This window comes from Gopherus evgoodei, chromosome 9 (genome assembly GCF_007399415.2).
Source record: "Gopherus evgoodei ecotype Sinaloan lineage chromosome 9, rGopEvg1_v1.p, whole genome shotgun sequence".
Classification (NCBI taxonomy): domain Eukaryota; kingdom Metazoa; phylum Chordata; order Testudines; family Testudinidae; genus Gopherus; species Gopherus evgoodei.
Genome location: NC_044330.1, coordinates 101,893,476 through 101,914,192, shown reverse-complemented (window position 1 = coordinate 101,914,192; position 20,717 = coordinate 101,893,476). Strand labels below are relative to the sequence as shown.

At 42.3% G+C, this 20,717-nt stretch overlaps 1 protein-coding gene across 6 annotated transcripts in view; it reads right to left on the bottom strand.

Moving 5' to 3' along the window:
• The window catches only part of ATP11C (ATPase phospholipid transporting 11C), a 114,938-nt gene that overhangs the window by 41,213 nt on the left and 53,008 nt on the right, over positions 1 to 20,717 (bottom strand). For all 6 annotated transcript variants that reach the window (XM_030575979.1, XM_030575983.1, XM_030575980.1 and 3 more), the window contains 9 exons: positions 14,240 to 14,320; positions 13,031 to 13,138; positions 10,246 to 10,374; positions 7,801 to 7,904; positions 7,025 to 7,075; positions 4,838 to 4,902; positions 3,166 to 3,247; positions 2,633 to 2,783; positions 1,430 to 1,627 (listed from right to left, as the gene is read on the bottom strand). In XM_030575979.1, coding sequence (XP_030431839.1) covers positions 1,430 to 1,627; positions 2,633 to 2,783; positions 3,166 to 3,247; positions 4,838 to 4,902; positions 7,025 to 7,075; positions 7,801 to 7,904; positions 10,246 to 10,374; positions 13,031 to 13,138; positions 14,240 to 14,320 — 969 coding nt within the window. The remainder of the gene's footprint in view (positions 1 to 1,429; positions 1,628 to 2,632; positions 2,784 to 3,165; positions 3,248 to 4,837; positions 4,903 to 7,024; positions 7,076 to 7,800; positions 7,905 to 10,245; positions 10,375 to 13,030; positions 13,139 to 14,239; positions 14,321 to 20,717) is intronic.

The following is a 20,717-nucleotide window of genomic DNA, read 5'->3' as shown; positions in this document are numbered from 1 at the left end:
CAATCAGGTCTCTCTTTCTCTCTGAGGCCAAGACTATAACAGGGTTCAAAACAGAACTAGCTAAGTTCATGGAGGATAGGTCCACCAATGGCTATTAGCCAGGATGGGCAGGGATGTTGTCCCAAGCCTCTGTTTGCCAGAAGCTGGGAATGGGCGACAGGGGATGGATCATTTGATGATTACCTGTTCTGTTCATTCCCTCTGGGTCACCTGGCGTAGGCCACTATCGAAAGACAGGGTACCAGGCAGATGGACGTTTGGTCTGATCCAGTATGGCCATTCTTATGTTCTGTCCTGCCTTGCAGCCACATGTGACTTCTCTTTGTTTTCATTAATTTATAGAGTAGAGTAATGTTTTTAACTTCTACTTTAGATGGTCTCATTAAAAAGTTAATGTTAATCTGGTACAGTGACAACAGAGCAGGATTAAATCACTTCTAACAGACTTCCTCTAACGGTACCATAAACCATAAAAATGGCTCTCAACCTTCACAGACTACTGTACCCCTGTCAGAAGTCTGATTTCTCTTGTGTGTACCCCAAGTTTCACCTCACTTATAAACTGTTTGCTTACAAAATCAGACCTAAAAATATAAAAGTGTCACAGCCCACGATTACTGAAAAATTGCTGACTTCCTCATTTTTACCATATGATTACAAAATAACTCAGTTGGAATATAAATATTGTACTTACATTTCAGAGTTTAGCATATAGAGCAGTATAAACAAGTCACTGTTTGAAATTTTAGTTTGTATTGACTTTACTAGTGCTTTTTATGAAGCCTGTTGTAAAACTAGGCAAATATCTAGATGAGTTGAAGTACCCCAGAGAACCCCCACATGTACCCCTGGCTAAGAACCACTGCCATAAATCCCCCATTTGGATCAATACTCCAGAGCTTTTATGCCTCCAGGTTTTGGATATTGGAGTATTTCCCTAAGCACCTAGATGTTTCTAGGATGGTGAGCAGAACCACCAGAAGGAAGGGTATTACGTATTGTATACAAATCTAAATCCACACAAACATTGCATCAGAGCTTCCTACCAATAGGAAACTAAGCAAAATAAACAACATCATCTGTCTCTCTAAGTGCCAATCAAAGACGATTGTTTCCTAATCAAAGCACAGATAGAAGATGAAACTACTATACCCATGGTTAGCATGCCTCTATGCTCCAGTGATTCCTGGCTGCTAGAACAGCCCCTGGCTATGGAAGGCAGTCAGATGAAACTAAAAGCAGACACGAAACTGCTCTAAGTAGCACCATGGCCCAAATTAGCTTCATAGCTGAAGTTCTGGCCCACAGGTTCTACAAGAGGGATTTCACTACAGTTGTTTTAGTCCAAGGAAGAGTTGCACAGTTTTACCATGAGACATTGTCCATGCATCCAATTTTAAGATAGCACAAATGGAGAGCATGTTCTGACCTGACCGAGTTCTTCATTGAGGTCCGAGGTATTCACCAGTGCCCCTTCCTTGATTTCTTCATCATACATCTCCTTATCCCAAGCGATAAAGAAGGAGCCCAAGAATTTTTGCATTTCTACAGTAACGTACATGGAGACCGGGATAATGAAATTGAACAGAACCATAAATGACAGGAAGTCTGTGAACATTCTTAAGATCTGCAAAGGAAAAATAAAAAGAGGCAGCATGTACCAATCAGATATCCAACTCAGCCAGATACAGGCATCATTGACAACAACAAATTCAAGGTTCTGATGAGATTTTATTTTCAGTGGTGAAAAGAGAACTCGATATGAAAAATAAAACTCTTGAGAAAACTAAGGTTAATGGACCAAATTCTGCTCTCAGTTCCATCTTGGCAACCTCACTGACTCACACGGAATTGTAACTGAAGAGAATTTGGCTCATGCTGGCATTTTATTCACAACCACAAGAACCGTCTAAATCAACGTTGTATCCAAACACCGTTCTGTAAATACTAAAGGCCTGATTCCGATCTCACTTGAACAAGTTTAAATCAGGAGAAACTGCTTTGATGTCAGGAGCGCTACACTACCGTACAACTGCTGTAAGCGAAATCACAAGGTCTCCTAAAACTCTGATAGCAAATAAGGTAAGTTGAGACACCAGGCCAGCTTCTTCAAGCCTAGCTACCTAAAACCTCAAACACTTACATCCATATTTAGACACCTAATGAAAGTGGCCCCAGTCTAAATTTATATATTCAAGTTTGAAAAACTGGCTGGAGTTCAGATATGGACCAAGCATGTGCTACTGTGTTTAAGCACATCTCGGTGGCCAAAATTCTATTTATCTGTCTTTTGTCAGCAAAGAAGAAGAAGCCATTTAGAAACATAAATGGTTGGCGCACACGTTCTGTATGAGAAGAACACCAATACATGGGCAGCTTTAGCATCTGAGTCTTCCTCAGCTGCGTTTTGCCCTACCACTCCCAAGCATTCTTGCACATAAAAAAGAGTGGCATGGAGCAGCTGAGACAGGAAATAATTACAAGCAAAAGGAAAAAGAGAGCTTAGAGATTGACAGTACTTTCCTTAGTATGTATTCCAAACAACATGCAGGGAAGACAGGGGTTCACAGATTAAACAAAACTGTCAGAATAAATAAGGCTGGAGGAGATCCTGAAACACAACCCCATTTACCTTGAACGTATCTCTTTCTTTTATTGTCTTTTGGTTATACCATGGCTCATCATTAAATGGATTACTCTGCCAGATGTATTTCAGAGTGGTGCACACCGTAGCTTTACTCACTAAGATGCATAAATACACTACCAAGAAGGCGTTGATTGATCTGAAAAATACATTTATTTTTAAAATCCATGCAGCTATTTCTAATAGTCAATCATGCAAGCAATCAGGATTAGACTATTCTTGTTTTTAAAAGGGAAACTCTAGAGTACTGCTTCTGACAGCCCTGACCTTTAGGGTCAAACCCAGGATTTGTAATACTTCTCACCCAGTAGAGTAAAGCATAAGCCTGGAGTAATACTTTTTAAAAGTCTGACTTAATGTTGCAGCTTTTTAAGAGACATGCTTAACCCAATATACAGATTTTCTACAGAGAGTGTATCAGAAACAAAAAGGCAGCAAATGATGGGATTATTTCTGCACAAATGAACCCATAAGGAAACGAACAGTTGTTATAAACTTTTCTTTTTCTGAAGCACACTTACTTTTCTACAGCTGACCGTTTTTGTGATTTTCCTTGGTAGTTCAAAGCCATTTTTGTTTCCATTCCAGTATAAACCGCAACTCCTACAGAACATTAAAGCGTCACTTGTAATCGTTCCCTTTCTGAGTTGCAAGCCTACCTCTCACTTGTCAGTGAGGTGTATTAACGTTTGCACAGTGTTTTAGATTCATTATCCACAGACAGTGGAATTACCCAAGTGTCAAGCATTGTTATGTAAGCAAGGAATCCCCAGTGGTATGGAATAATGCTAACACAAGTGCCACAATAAATCATGTGAATGCTGATGAGAGGCGTGAACTCCCGAATAGATTCCCAGAGCATAATTTATTTCTAACAAAGTTTGTTACATTTGGCAAACGTTTTCATCTATCACAATGGCTTGTACAAACTGACGGGGGGAAAAAAGGTAGCTGCATATAAGTGTGTATATACGAGGGTATTAGTGGGATTGGCAAACAAATGTGTTGCAGTACTGATAGTGATTCTGAAAAGGCCTGGGTGAGAGGGAGAAGAGCAGGAGACATAAGGAGAAAAGCAGATACAGCACAAGACCCACTCAGAATGTGATACTGACAGTTAGCATCCTGTAAGTCCAACTCCTGCCAAAAGTAAAAGGAAACAAATACTGGGGCGGAAGAGAAAAGAATCTCTGAAAAATCTAGACCAAATTCAGTACTGGTGTAAGCAGGTGCAAATCCACTTCACTTCAATGGAGCTACAGCCCTTTACACCTTGGCTCAATTTGGTTCCCTGAAGGATAGTGGAAGCAGTAGCAGTAAGCAGCAAGAAGTTTATAAGGGATACATTTTTGCCAGACAAACTTTACTGCTTTTTGGACAGAATTACAGGTGTTAGTGGATGGAGATAAAGTACTAGGTGTACGGCCAATAATTTTCAAAGGGGACTTACAACTTAAGACACTGTAAAGGGGTCCCTACATTGCAGAAAGGGCTGCGCTGGGCCTCTTTAAAGGTGTCACAAATAGATCTGAGTGAATAATTGATTTTTTTTGTTGTTGTTTAGGAGCTGAGCTGAAAAAATCTGCAGTGATTCTAATCAGAAGCAGTCTTCAGAAATATTTCGTCCATCACAAACTAAAAAAAAAAAATAAATCATTTCTAATTGACCAAAACATTCCAGGTCAATTCAAAATTATTATTTTTTAATTATTTTGAATCTACAAAAACATTTTGGTCAACTCAAAATGACTTTTTATGGGGGGATTTTCATTTTGATTTGGCCCTATTTACCCCTCCTTTTTTTTTCTTTTTGAAATTTGAAAGAGAATTCAAAAGTTTCGGAGCCCTGAAAAAAAACAGCAGCATTTTTTCAGCAAAAATTTTATTTGCCAAAAAAAAAAAAAAATTCACCCAGCTTTAGTTTCAAGATGGGCTCTCAAAAAGCACAAGTAATTTCTGAAGATCCTGGTCAACATATTCAGATTTCAATTAAACATCTGACATGGTAGCTCATGAAATTTTACTCTCAAAATTAATTCACTAACTTGTGTGTGAGCATGAGCTAGGTACAGAGCGCTGAAAGAAGCACTGTAGACAGGAGATTTCCATCACTAGATGCTATGACAGACATTTAGATTTGTTTGCTAACTTCATTCAGTGATCCATCAGAACTATCAATAAAAAGGTGTTCACCATAAATCTTCTTTGTATTTTTTAAAGTAGAACCCTTCAGCAGCAGGTTTTCGGGACCCAAAGACCTAAGCACAGAAAAAGTTACAGAATCAGATTGCTTACGAACAATTTCATTCCAACTTGTTTAAATTTTATACCCAGAGTTCAACAAAGCTAAAGCAGAAGTCCCTTAAACCCAAATACTGTAAAGACACTTCATTCTGGGGACTTGTTTGGTTTTTTTTCTCTTAAATAAGGGATTTGTTTATTCTGGGACTGTATTTTTGCCTTCACACCTATATTTACGTTTGTGGTTTCTTATCTCTTATCACACAAAGTATTACTAGTATTCAGACTCTCCACTGTCTAACTCATTTTAGAATTCAAATCAAGATTTTCAAGAATAAGTACCTGATGCTAGAGTCTAAAACCTATACTTAGGTCCCTAAAGAAGTGGACTAATTTTCAAGAGTGCTAAGCCCCCGGGAGCATCTTGAAAAAAAAATGATGATGCTGTAAAATGTTTAACTTATTTTTTTGCTCCCATGTTGCTTTGTCTGTTGGATTAATTTCTTATTTCCCTTCATGACCGCTTGCCCTTTCCACTTCTAATCCTAATCGGGTGGCAGAATTTTTAAAGGCAAGAAAAGTTTGTGTAAATCCTCAAAAATCAAGATGTCAGGTTTCAAGGGTCCCTCAAAAGTTCTGTATTGCAGTCAGTATTTGAGTCCACCATTAGTCTCTCAACTTAAGAATCTGAGGGGCACATCTGCTGCATCTCCGCTTGACCAGTGAGAAACATCACAAGCACTACAAATGCAGGCTGAGAAGTGACCATTTGGTTTTCAAAGCCCTCCTGTCGCTTTCTGTGCTGTATAGGAGGTCAGATTAGATTGTCACAAAGGTCCCTTTTGGCCATGGAATCTATTATTATCTATTATCTTGTAACACTTTCCAAAACTCTTGGGTTAACGGACAAGCTTGCTTCCACTTCCATCTGAAATCTATCTTTCACTGCTTCTTGGATTAAAGTTTGATTTTCTTCTCTACTTTAAAATTTGGCCCGTTAATTTTGCAGCACTGTTGGTACTTTTTCCTGTGACATATATACAAACATGTTAGCATGAAATGTGCTTTTACAATACACAGGTGGAATAAACAGACTAAGTCAGTCATCTCTAGACTTTCTAGTGTGTCTTTTTCTTTGTGCTATCTGTAGAGTGCAACCTTATTAAGGCAGAGTCTGTCTTTGTGTTCAGGTTTTACACAGCTCTGAGCACATGGTTGTACTCACTAAATAAATAGCAATAGGGAAAACAGTTTTGCAAACTAATATACATATGTTGCTTAGGGGGGGGGCAAAAAAAAACCATTTTGTGCACAGAAACAGCCTATCTGATAGACCCCCAATCAAAAACCTTTCCCTCAGGAAATCTACATTCTCACCCACCCTCTATTATGTCCCACTGATGTAGAAAATGTACTGGTCACCCAAAACACAGGCTGCACCTCATTAAAACCCTAGCTCTTCAGCAAAGCAAAGGCTGTGTTTGCTGGAGAGCAGATGTTGTGAGCACATCACTCTTTGCTTCTTCTGGTTCTGTTTTAGCAAGTCAGCCAGAGTGAAACTGATGGGGGATCCTGCCCTGCAAGAGCTCACAGAGCAGGGAGCCTGTCAGTTTCATTTATCTGCCAGCTCACAAGGATCATTCCAGCACAGGTGACAGAGGATGTAGAGGGTTGCACATTTGCTCACATCCTGTAAACTCCCACATCGGCAAACCCAACACACACAACATCCTGGGGCATTTGTTGGAGACTGTCACAGCTGAAGAGTAGGGATTTTTAAGAGGGCTTGCTGCCCTCATAAGAACATAAGAGCAGCCATACTGGGTCAGACCAAGGGTCCATCTAGCCCAGTATCCTGTCTACCGACAGTGGCCAATGCCAGGTGCCCCAGAGGGAATGAACAGAATTGGTAATCACCAAGGATCCCTCATTCGGAATGACTGAAATTTTCTCAAGTCACTACCACATAAAACCAAACTGCAAAATGAAAGAAAAAAGGTAGGATAAGGAAGCTCAAATTTCAGGCCTATTAATCTCCACAACTCCTCTTTGATAAGCAGGATGCTAGGAACTATCAATAAAGAAATAACAAAGGAAACAAATATCTACAATGAGTAACAATGAGCTCAGTGAACTAACCGGGCTACAGGCTCCTGGTTGCTTCTGTAGATGTTAATTCTTCCAACAAATCTGTGATCAAAATATATAAGAGGACATTTGTTAACTAATGTTTGCTGTATATTTCATTACAAGGAGCCATCACTAACAGGAGGATCGTCACACAACAGGCAGGTGTGAAGAAATGAGGTTAGAAGACATCTGAGTCTTATGCTCTTAGAGAGACGGAGCTTTGGAAAGAACACATTATGCAGGCCATGATCCAACCAAGAACTTAAGCATATGCCGAGCTTTAAGTGTGCAAGGAGCCCCATTGACTAGAATGAGGCTGTTCTCTGCACCTTGCTGATTTGGGGCCAGGGTGCCAATGGGTTTCCACCCTTACAATTGTTTAAAAGGTAACAAAGCCATGTTTCTAAGCAGGCCTACACCCAAGTTTGTAAAGGCAAATGGGCTAGTGACACTCTGGTGCACTAGCACCTCCCAGGGCAGATGCTTTGTCACAGAAGTCCAATTTCCAGGGAGTTTTGCTGGACAGCTCAGTAAATTCTCCAGAAACATCTGCAAGTGTTACCTTAAAAAGCCTTTCATTCCTAGTGGACAACATGAAGATAATCCCTCTTCTGAACTCCAAATGCAGCCTATTCAGCTGTAACGAGAATTCAGCGGCTCCCTTAAACTGCTTTGTTAGACAGGTGTCAACTGTGCTCTAGTTCGTTTGCTCAAAGGACACCAAGTGATGGACCAATGACAAGGATCAGCTGAGTACCAGGAGTAGTGGCTGTTCCCACACTTACTTGTAGAGGTCAGGCTGAGGCTGCTCACATTCAATTGTGGCAGTCAGGGAGTCGATGTCGTCGTCTGTCTGGAGTCCAGTAGTATCCCGCACTGCGTAATGAGTCTAGGTGGAGAGAGCAACAAGAGCTGTTACGGAGACACACAACTCCACTGAAGCACAAGCACGGAGAAGGTCTTCGCCCAATGAGTAGTTATAGCTCAGTACTTAAAACACTGATGTATAATGAGGCTTGTCTTAAGCGACCACTGAAGTAACCCAGCAGTTCTTTTAAGGACAAAAGGGGAGGAGAGGGAAAGGTCCTCTAATGAAAAGTGGAAAAGGTTGGAATTTAATATGCTTAGGAAATACTTTGGACTGGTCTGGTAAGACAGAGGGTTACTTAATAAGTGAGGTCTCGTGTACCTGCCAATTATGAGACATACTCCTCCTTCAGCGCTGTCCTAAGGCATACTAAACTCCTGCAACACTTGTTTACTTCAAGAAAGAGCTGCAAGTGCTCAACAGGTGTTCAGTTCCTCTAAGGAAATTGCCCGGTGCGGCTTGTGAAGGTAATTAGAAGATAGGTCTGCTGCTAGGGGAGCAGGAGCAGTACTGACAGAACCAACAGCTATTCTTAGCATCAACTGCTGTGCGAGTTCCTTTCTCACATAGCTAATTGGAAAGCTTGGGAAGACTCCAATTCGCTGTTTTAAAGTTTTATTTATAGAAACTACTTAAGAGTTCTAAACTTCAGTCAGCAAGATATATTGCCTTAATCAATCTCCATAAACACATTAACTAAAAGCTTTCTCACTTCTTAGCCTCGGATTCCTCTTCCTGCAACTGATGGGAGAAACAGCTCTAGTACACAAATTATAGGTGGGAATTAACAGCATTTTTAATACCAGTGTTGAATGAGTTTGTAGTAGAATGTCTGTGTCTTACATCAAAAATTCCACACCACCCACAGGACAGGTAAGCCTCAGTTATGTTGTTCTGCCATTTTCCCCACTCTTCTCCCCTGTCCCCTAAACTCTGAGTTTTCTTCTTTGTTAATCAGCATCCAGGAGACAACCGCTAATGACCAAGCAGAAACAATATAAGAGGTTTATTGTAGAACTTTAGTGTCACATGTCAAATGCTCAAAATCAGGAAACGTGTTTCGGTTCTGAAATTAACTCAGCCGTGTTGCACATCCTTGTATATTTTATGGCATACATTTAAACCTGCTTTAATACAGGAAGGTGTATTTTAGGGGTGTGGAGCTTGAAAGCTCCACTCCTCTTTGCTAACCTATCCACTAAGGTTGCAGACCCAGCACTACTTGGCTTGTGAAGTTCATAAGATGCACAGGAGAGAGGCTCACTTCTAAACAGTTGGTGAACTCTATACAATCAAAAATATTTCAACACAGAACCAGCTTCCATGCACACATTTCTACATTACCTAATGGCTATCAGTATAGATATTAGCCATGTACCTAATCCAACACCCTTTTAACGAATGAAGATACATACGACCACTGACTTCTGTGGGAGTTGGAAGAATTCTACACTAACATTGTTCCACACTTAGTTCTACAGCTACCAATGTTAGCACAAATTAGTCCTGTGCATGCGTGAAACCAAGTTTTCATATCCTTAGAGGGGGGTTTCAATTGGAGAGGTGGGGGAGAAAGATAGAGGGAATAAATTAGAGAAAGAATCCATCCTCAGTGAGGCCTACCCAACTGGTACAATTTCAAATCTCAAAGTTCAGCCCTTTTGAGTCATGAGTATGAAAAAATGCATCTTAAAATTTTCTGCCAATGGGAACAGAGTATAGATTAAATAACTAGAAGGCTTTTTCTGCGAAACAATCCAGAACAATACACCTAGGAGCTCATATCAAGCATGAAGAATTTCAGTCACAAAAAGGGGAGAACTACTCATAAGTGCAGAGAGAGTGAAAGCAGGCAGTTTTAGAGTGAAAGCCCTGATAAAATCTCAATTGCAAAGGTCACTACGGCTGACTGCTATAATAAGCCAGCTGAAACTGCAGTGATCTGTTTACTAATTCATTAGATCTTTCTACATGAGTGCAGAAGATGAAAGTAGTAACCTGCTTTAGCAGGATAAACGATACAGCATGCAGGTGTATCTGTCAAGACCAACCCAGTTTGGAACAGTGCCATTAGAAACAGTTATTTAAAACACACACCAAAAAAAAAACAAAAAAAAAACAGAGCACACTTCAGTGTTGAGCAACTGAATGAGAGAGCCAAACGGAAATGGAAATGGAAGCTAAACACAATCAATTCACAATCCAAATGTGTGATCCCAAAGCGTTCTCAAACTGAACTGACAGACACGCAGGCTGACTTCAATTGTAACTAAAACAAAACAAATTGGAGCCCAGAGAAGCCACTGCAATGCATTGACGCTGCACTCTGGACTCCTGCCTGACGTGTTTTCATTCTTGTTACCTTGAAATTTGACTCGCCATCCAGACTTGCCGTCGTGACGTAACAGATCCCATCGTCATTACTCGATGCCAAGAAGATCAGGTCACAGGGGAAGGTTTCGTCTGCTTTCACTTCTACAATGTCGCCAACCTGGAAAGAATGCAACTGTGGTTTTTTAATGATTCATTGCATCAGGCCCTGAAGGAGATGATTAAAGGTTTAACTGGTTTATTCTGTTTTACCCAAGTCTACAGGAAAGAGGAAAAATCCTCTCCAATCATGGGAATTTGAAGAGCTTTCTAAGCTTACCACCAAAAAAAAGTACTGCAATTGTGCAACTGTCCCAGATGATTTGTCATCCAATTAGTACGGCATAATAATAGCAAGACAGTACCTGCACATTTTCTCTCTCTTACAATGGTTCCATATTTAACAACTCTCATCCACTTCAGTAGGACCCCTGTGCAGGGATTGTTTGCAGGACAATGGAATTTGAAGTTTGAGGGCCCTTTGGAAGGGGTTTATCAAAGTTATGATATTATTTCAATATTGAGTGGAAATGTAGTAATGTAGTCAGACTACAGATCTTGGCTTTTCTCCTTTATCTGTCAGTATGCTTGATAATTACCCATCATAGCCCTTGTTCATACATGTAGCTCTCACACGGACCCTTCTACTAGACTGCCAAGTGGAAAGCTTTTTCTTCAATTAGGACTATTCTGTAGCAGCTGCTGCATACACTATGTTCCCTCACTACCTAGCTTTGGAAAATACTCATTACTGGATGGAGGGAACACGGCACCTGCTGTGAGGAGATGGAGCAGAGTGACGTTTTCTTTACACTCAAGATAGTACCCAAATAAGTAGCATTTTTTTAAATTTATATTCTCTTGATTTTTCTTCATTTCATTTGCTGCTGAGGGACCCTGAGCCATGTGCTTGACAACCTGTAACAAAACCCTCTGCTCAAAGGCCTCACATCTCCCTCCACTCCAAGAGGAAAAACACAAGTGTGACCTTAAGAGCCTCTCAATGCCAACTGGCAAAGGGGTCACTGCGCTGTCACGGTAACTCTTGACAGGCCTGACAAACTCACTACAGCTATTTCTCCATAAAGAACGTCATGTGAGGTCTTCAATGAAAGCCAGGCTCATAGTGGTCATTAACACTGAGGTGATATATCTGTACAAATGCCATGGAAGAAGTTACGTATACATAAACTGAAAATACATTACTAAAAAAGTCTGAATCAAGATGGGGTTGATAAATGGGATTCTGCCAGATGAAGGCCGTATAATCACCTGTCTCCATCAGTCCACATGTAAATTAAGCATTGTAAGCCAACAGAATGGAGGTTCTATTTGCATACAAAGTCAGTATACCAAGGAATAAACCCTCAGGAGGTCATCCTGACATGGGGGACTAACAATGAATTTTGGGGCTATAAAGGAAAAGGCAAAAGGAACCCTCTTTATCTTGTAGCTAAGGAAGTACGATTACATTCATGAAAATGAGATCCCCATAAATATCTCAGTAGCTGATCCTCCATGGAATCAAACAAGCTCTGTTCCTCGGGGGACAGCTTACCTGGTGTTACTGTGTCTTTGTCTACACTGGCAACTGAACGACAAAACTTGTGTCTTTCAAGACAGGAGCGCTCTGCTGCCGACGAAGCTAACCCTGTTCGTTGGGGGTGGAAGTTTTTTGTTGGCAGGAGAGCAGACAAACAGTGGCTATGCTGTGTGACTTTTAGCAGCACGGCTGTAGCGACAAAGCTGTGTAGTGCAGACATAACCTATGAGTGTTTGGTGGAGGAGGAACAGAACGCTACGGGGAGACATTTCAAAGAGGCCTGGGGACTAGGGTACACCTACTGGTGATCTGCAAGGCAAAGCAAGGGCTGCCATAGCCCAGAGGAGAGGGACTGAACAGCTGGTGGCATCAGGGAGCTCACATCCAGCTACCACGAGACTCCCTCTTGCTGGAGGCTGAGGGTAACAAGGTGACTCAGCCCTGGGCACCCCAGGAACTGTTACAACAAGCCACTAGCAAGTATTTGTTCTTACAAACGCTGTTGCGTTCTATCCCAATATTGCAGCACCAAAGAAAAACCTCCACCACAGATTTAATGAGCCATCCCAGCTCTGAAAATGTACTTGTTAGCTAGAGACCCTTTCTAAGCACAGAGGGCCACTGTCTCCCAGGCACTCTGGGCCAGTTCGGCCCTCCAACAACCAGAACTCCTTCTGGATTTCAACTAGCACTGCACACCTGTATCCAAGTGCAGGAGTTGGCCTGAGAGGTCAGCCCAACTCAGCAGGGCAGCAGACTAGGACAAGAGACACCTCCTTACAATTTCACATAAAAAGGTAAAAAGAAAGTAGCCATCCAGCATTCTACAGTGAGAGGTGATAAATCAGCATCTCTGCTAGCAGACATCTTCCCAGACGTCTTTGGGAAGTTAGGGATAAAGGAAAGACTGCCTGTTCTAGCCACCAAATGAAAAATGATCAGAGATCAGTTACTCATCAGCCCCACCAGTAAAGTGCATGCATGACAGCCTTTCAAAGAAGTGACCAGACAAAAGCCAAGCAAGCACCTGGTTAACTGGAATGGCTCCTAAGGTTCCAGTCTGAAAACAAACTGATGTTTAGGGAAGAGGATGGGAAGACAAAAAGTAACAACTGCAGAATTAGGCCCTTAGCATATTCAAGTATTCAGCCACAGCGGCGGATTCTGCTACCACATCAATGGGAGTTTTCCCAGTGGCTCACAGGTGCACCTCTCTCTTTCCATTAATAGTTACCTTGATTTTTTCGCTGTGTTTTTTCACTTGCTTTGCATTTTCAACAATGAAGACGCTGCTTTTATTTACTTCCTTGTCAGCTCTGTGTCTCAGCCAGTCCTCATAGCCCTAGACACACCAATATACAGGTAACACAGTCAAGCCCAGGTAGTGAAGTAAATAAATTAATAAAAAGTTGTAAGAGAGGAGATAAAAAAGCAAGTAAGTTAAACATCGTCATTGGAGCTCCTTCATGCACGTCAGAATGTCAACCTGAATAGCTCCAGCTGAACCAAGTTAATTTTTAAAAACTTCAGATCTACATTTGACAGATTCAGAATACATTAAAACAACACACACAAAACTGATCTTTAGGCATGGCATGCAAGGAGCATCTAAATTGCTGTGACATGTTTCTATTATTCTCAAGACTGGCAAGAATATGCTGATCATGTGAATAATATGCTTAGTGCCCGTTATTCTCGCTTTTCCAGTCTAACGCAGGAAAAGACTCTCTTCAGTCTCAGCTAAAGAATACAAAAGCCAGATTCAGATTTTACTCTAGCACTCCTTTCCACTCCCCAAATGATTCCCTTTAGAAAAACAGCAAATAATGCAAGTTAATTTGTTTTTAACATCACTCAGTGAAAGAGGTCTACAAGTTTTCAGGACCAGATATTGTTTGAATAGAACTATTCCTGTTTTTCCTTTGACTTCAGAGTAGAATAGAAACTAGATTTATATCATACTTCTTTAACCTCCAAATCAGGCCCAAAGTGCATTTTTAAAAAGGAAGAAATAAATTACAGTAGTGCAGTGAATGCAGAGGAAACCATCAAGAGCAATAGCTCACAACATAACTTTAAACAAACACACACACACACAGATCACAAAAGCCATACTGAAAATGAGAAAATGCAATCAAATTTACAAAAATTGGACAGAGAACTTAGGTTCGGCATAGCATCCAAAATTACTTTTTTATTTCTAATTTGAAGTTAAATAGATTTCACATTGATAGTGTTCCTCAAGCCTTGGCCCTCTATTATTTCAAATATATGTAGAATCAAGTATTTATGTCTTTATATGCCAAAACTCTCTCATTCATTCTGCCACGAACATACTTAAAAACCCAAAGCAAATACACACACACACACACACACACACACACACACACTACTGTAGCAATTTCTTTCTCACGCCCACACCCTCATGAATCGAAAACATTACCTGTTTGATAGCTGTAACAATAATCACAAAGAAAAGTGGAAGTCCACTGGTTACTGGGCTGGTTGGTGTATCTACTATCACCTACAGAAAAAACAAACAAACTTGTGTTATAATTTTTTTTAGGGAGTCACTATCAATTGCTATCATTAGAGTTGATTCATTCAACACACTCTGTGGGTATATCTTCACTATCTGCTGGATCGGCGGGCAGCGATCGACCCAGCGGGGATTGATTTATCGCAAATAGTCTAGATGCGATAAATCGACCCCTGAGCGCTCTTCCTTCGACTCCTGTACTCCAGCTCAGTGAGAGGCACAGGCAGAGTTGATGGGGGAGTGGCAGCAGTCGACTCCCCGCGGTGAAGACACCACGGTAAATCAATCTAAGTATTCATGTAGCTGAAGTTGTGTAACTTTGATCAATCCCTCGTCTCCCCCTAACCCTACCCAGTGTAGACCAGGGCTGTATTAAGTAATACAAGCCCCGAGCATGCTCATAACTGGGAGGAGTGGGCACATGGACTGCAGGAGAAAGATTTACATATGCACCTTAAGAATTGAGGTATATAAATCCCAGTGAAAGTCAACGGAAAGTCTCTTAAGTAACTATGAAGTTTTGATCCAAAGCAGACCAAAGCAGCCGAACGAGTTTCTGTATCCAACTGGGCTTAGAGAATGCTGTATGAAGGCATCTCAGTCACGCACCTTTTGGTGTGCAGCCTAAGCAAGGGGCATTATGGGTTGAAACCAGAAAATTTCCATGCACCTGCCAGCCCACACACAGTATAATCTGCACCAAACCCTGAAGATTGAACAGCAGGGCCAGCACTGGGTACCGTGTTTAACAACCACACCATGGACCATTCTCTAGTATCATCAATAGAACCCAAACAAGAATTGCCAGAATGAACTAAGAAGCATTTTCCTTGCTCCGTCTATTGTGATGGTGTCTAACTGGCTGGTTCACAAAATCCAATCATCTGCAAGGGGAGGTCCAGCTTTTGGGAAGTTCTACACGTATAGTCAGGGCAAGTGGACAGAGTGCCACTGACTCCTTCTCCACAGAACAGGAAAAATGCACAGAGGAGCCATTGACTGGCTCCTTTAACGAGAGAGGAGGGACGGAGCAGGAAGGTCAGGCATGGAGTGGAAGTGGCAAAGCAAGGCACGTCAAAATGCCCACAGCGGGGAGCTGAGCCCAGCCAGCCCTGCAGAATGGCCAGCTGCAGAGGAGTGGGGCATAATGGAACCAGATCACTGTTCCGGCTCCACTACATCAGTCTCCAACCCATTGCTCCTTTCAGAGGATGGGATGGGAAGCAAGAAACAGCAGTGAAGCCCTACAGGAAGGCTGGGTAGGCCACATTAATTTCATTTTGTGGGGGACAGAGCTATACCTGGGGGTCAGAGCTGAACTATGGAGGGAGTGGCAGGGTGTGATTTATTGAGGGGGAGAGTGAAATATGCACGGACTTGGGTTTGAAGCACAGGGTTTTCTCATTCAGGCTTAATGCATAATGGCGGGGTCACATGTGGGGACTAAATCCAGGACTCTGGCTCTAAATGCCTAAAAGTCTCTAATGCTAGCTCCACAAGACCAGGTCAGTTAATTCAGATGCAGTAGAAGAGTCTAACCTATACATGGCCCAGCCACCACAATCATAGAATTGCTATAGATCTTCTGACTCTATGGGCTTCCTAGAAAGAGACTGGTCAAGACTGTATGAAGGTTCAAAAAGCTGTGTAAGGACATGAACGGGAGAGAGCAATTGGTTTAAGATCATCAGCAGAGTTTGTCAGGGTTGCACCTCTCTTCCCTGCACTGTGATAGCTTATGTGATGCAAAGAGCAACACTAATGGAAGCTGCAGGAGTTATGTGGAATAAAGAAAAACTTAACAATCTTGACTTTGCAGATGACCATGTTCTGTTGGACACAGAGATAGGGGAGGGGTCCCTGGGACTAATGGTTACCAGGGCTAATGGAGGGGGTGAGATTCAATGGGAGAGAGGGCATAAAAGGGCACGGGAGAGTTGGAGAAGGAAGCAGTAGGGGTTGGGAAGAGCCATGATGTCCCATGGGGTTTGTGGCACTGAATGGAGATGGAGATGGGAGGGTTATTTGGGGGCTGAAGTATTGAGTTAATTTCAAGGGCAGGGGGGACTTGGGGTGGCGAGTTTGCACCTGCACACACGTCTTTATAATGTGAGTGGTTCAACATCTTGTGAAAAGTCACAGATTGTGCACTCACCAGCGTAGGTTTGGACTCTGATACCAGAATGCCAATTTATCCAATACCATTTTTTTGTGGTTCATGTGTCCTGTGGTTAACGTAGGCCAGGGGTAGTGTAGGTCAGTAGGCAAGAGGCAGACCACGGGCCACATGTGGACTGCCAAACACTTCTGAACAGACCACAAAGTCTTTTTATTAACTTATTATTATTACTTTAGCATTATTTTCTCTGGCGTCTCGACCCTGACTACACCTTGACTAAGAAATCTGGACCCTGGCAAAAAATAATTGGCTATCCTTGGGTGTAGATTATGGCAAGTTTTTTTTCCCCCAAAGTATACATTGATTGTAAGACAACAAACCATGGAAAGAGAAAATGTAGGGAAACATATGTCAGCTTTTAATTCCTGAAACCTTTCAACACCATGGAATAACACCTCATAAAATCATGTAATATGTTCAAATTGGGATTTTTACTCTCTGTTTATTTGCATATGGTCATTTGAGGTATTTTATTCAAGTAAATGTAATAAAAAGAAATAAAACAATCTTTTTTTCATGGACAAAATGAAACAACAAGAATAAAAAGGTCAGAGGGCTCCAAAAGTGAGATCAGCTGCACTGCCAAATGCTACAGTGGCACACACTGATCGGATTAGCAGCAAAGCGCAGCTGTTTCCCTGCTGCAGTACTAGCTTGAGAGTCAGCAGTACTTGAGCTATAATCCACACCTCTGGATGGATCAGCTAAATGGAGTATAAACCACCACTTGACCTGTGGGAGTGCACGGGAGTTGGGTATGGGCTAACACTCGGTGTATCACGAGCTGACACTGCAGTGAAGATGAGCCCGTAGCAAGGAAAGAACATAGGAGGGCAGCTTTGAGACTTTAAACAAACAGTAGGGGGACCGTGGAGAATGGGAACTGTCCATTTCTATTGACCTTCTCATGATTCAGCTCAGTTTTTAGGGTACAGGAAGTGTGTGATCACTGAAACAGGTTCATAACTAGAAGAAATTAAAGGAATCAGAAAAACTAAAACCACAGCAACACCAAGATTTAGCATTCAGCGTTACAGTATTGGTTACATATTCTATGCAGACCCTTTAGTGTTACAGAATAAGCAGAGCAGTTTATATTCATTGGTGCTGGTGAGCTTCACCCCTCAGCCCCATCCTAAAATTCCCACGGACCAGTTTCACTTTGGACGTGATGGGGCAAAATCAGACAGCCAAATGGAGCTTGGAGTTCAGACCAAACTAGTTCTGGAATGAGAGACAAATCGATCTGAGCATATTGTGCAGCTCCCTAGCTGCCAGGGACCATAATCTCCAATACAGATCCCCCAGAGAGGGCCTAAAAATGACAGGGGGCTGGGGGGAAGCATACTTGGACAGACCACTGCATTGCACTCACACAGATCCCAAACTGGCATACAGGAAGTGTGTCAACCTACTTCAGGAATCCAACCGATTGTGGTGGGGGTTGAGGCAGGAATACAGATAGAGGCAGATGTACTGAGTAATAGAGGAGAGGGAAAGCACAAGGAAAGTTTACCAGAAATGCCTTGTATTCATATAAACAAAAGGCCTTTGTTTTGCAATATTTATTGGTGTTTCACTGGAGCACTCATGAACAATAGAATCTGTATGTGTTGTTTTCAGTTCTTTGTAAAAAGCTACCTTGTGCACAAAACGTTTCTTATCTGTCCCTAGGAGGCCGTTTTGAGATAGTTAGCACATATTAATCCCTGTAAATGGCCTCACACTGTGATTTTTGCACTGCTTTATGCAAAAACACCACTAACAGAGCACAGAGTCAGAAAGTGTCCCATTTTTAAGAAGCCAAATTCATACTACATTCAAGTATTTACATTTAACAGTGGTAAATCCTAGATGGCTAGGGACTTTCAGAGATGGCAGCACTCAGCTCTGTATGCAAGCACTGCACGGGCGAGCTCCAATTGGTTATTTGCACGCACACATGGCCAGTTATGCATCTAAGGTATGTCTGCACAGCAAAAGCGATGTATGGACCTGCTCACTTCGTTAGCCTGAATCCAGCTAGCCCAGGTAAATTGTAGGGAAGATAACACAGCATGGGCTAGTAAGCCGAGTGTGTACTTAGGAGCTGTGACAGGATTGTACTACCTGTGCTGAAGACAATGCTGTGCTGTCTTCACTGCTTCTGTTACCTGCACTAGCTGGATTCAAGTAGCTCAGGTAGGCAAGCCTGAGCACAGCTTTTACTGTGTAGATAGGCTCTAAATGACCAGATTTATGAAACAGCTCATCCTGCTATCACAGAGTTAATTTTCAAGGTCTGCCTGCCCCCAGGCACAACGGTGTCGTTTTTAGTAAAACTGAGGCCATGTGAGGTAAAGCTTAGCACGATACATTTATGTGTTCATTCTGCCATTCCCACAGCCCCCTACCGTAAAACCTCAGAGAGACAAACACCCCGGGAATGGAGGTTGTTTGTAACTCAGAAATGTTCTTAACTCTGAACAAAACGTTGTGGTTGCTTTCAAAAGTTTACCACTGAACATTGAATTAATAAAGCTTTGAAACTTTACTATGCAGAAGATAAATGCTGCCCTCCCTTTATTTTAGTAGTTTACATTGAACACAGTCCGGTCCTGTATTTGCTTTTTTCTGTTTGTTTGTCTCTACTGCTGCCTGATTGCGAACTTCTGATTGGAAATGGGGTGTGTGGTTGACTGGTCAGTTTGTAACTCTGAGGCTCGACTGTGCCAAGAGAGTTTGCCATGATGCATACATGAGAGTATTCTGGGCATATTTTTGTTCATATAGATCAGGGGTGGGCAAACTTTTTGGCCTGAGAGCCACATCTGGGAATAGAAATTGTATGGCGAGCCATGAATGCTCACAAAATTGGGGTTGGAGTGGGGGAGGGCTGTGGTTGCGGCCATAAATGAGGAGTTCAGGGTGTGGAAGGGGGTTCTGGGCTGGGATCAAGAGGTTTGGAGGGTGGGGAATCAGGGCTGGGGCAGGGGTTGAGGCACTGGGGGAAGCTTAGGGGTGTAGGCTCTGGGCAGTGCTTACCTCAAGCAGGAACACGTCCCTGCTCTGGCTCCTACGCACAGGGGCGGCCAGGGGGCTCAGCTCTGCATGCTGCCCCATTCGCAAGCACTGCCCCTGCAGCTCCCAGCCAATGGGAGCTGCAGGGGCAGCATTCAGAGTGGAGCCCGCTGACTGCCCCTCCATGTAGGAGCCGGAGAGAGGCCAGGCTGCTGCTTCTGGGAGCTGTGTGGAGTGGCCCCTGACCCTGCTCCCTGGCTGGAGCACCGGAGTGGGGCAAGCCCCAGACCCTGCTCCACAGCAGGAGCTCAAACACTGGATTAAAATAGTTAGTGGGCCAGATCTGGCCCACGCTGTAGATTGCCCAACCTCGATGTAGATACTTCATATGGGAATTTTCATATACATCCCTTGCAGTATAGTCTTCTCTTTTGTGAAACTCACAGGCAACTTTTGAGATTAACACAGCAAAATAGAGATAGAAACAACTTCATAGTATGCTTCAGCTAAGACACTTGCCTTATAACAAGGATCCAACAAGCAGCAGGTAGCTCAACCTGCATCTGTATTTAGACCAGGACTACAGCAGCATACTCTGAGTTCATTTTAAAGTAACTGAGTCCTGCTAGCATATGAAGGTTTTTGTTCATCTGTTGTTTCTACCCAACTGAATTCCATGATTCAGGAAGCACCAGACCATTCCCTGTCACTCAAAAGTATGTTCCAGCTCCTAAGCTGCCTATCTCCTTCATTTCCCCATTTTGGTAAAAAGGTGCTGACTATACTTATCCAAACTCAGCTTTATTTGCAGGGAGTTAAGTTGCTTCAGAGAAGCAATTGTCTAGATAACAGTTTCAGTAGATTAACCCAGTGGATGCCATACTAATCAATCAAGCAACCAACTAAAAGGTATTTTCATGAACATATATTTCATGTGTGCTTTCAAGCAAAGACACATTCCCTCCCCAACATGGACTTGACCCTGAGCCACTGAAGTCAATGAACTTTTGGACACAAGGCCTACGTGGGAGCAGGATCAACCCCAACACAGGACTGAATTCAACATACAATTCCTTTGCACTCCTCATTCAAGAGTCTGCTGAACCCTTCACTTATAAGGAAACACTTTAGGGCAAGTCCGTTAATTTAGCATACGTTAACTTGATTGACACCAACATTTCAGCCATAAATGGCATTTCTCAA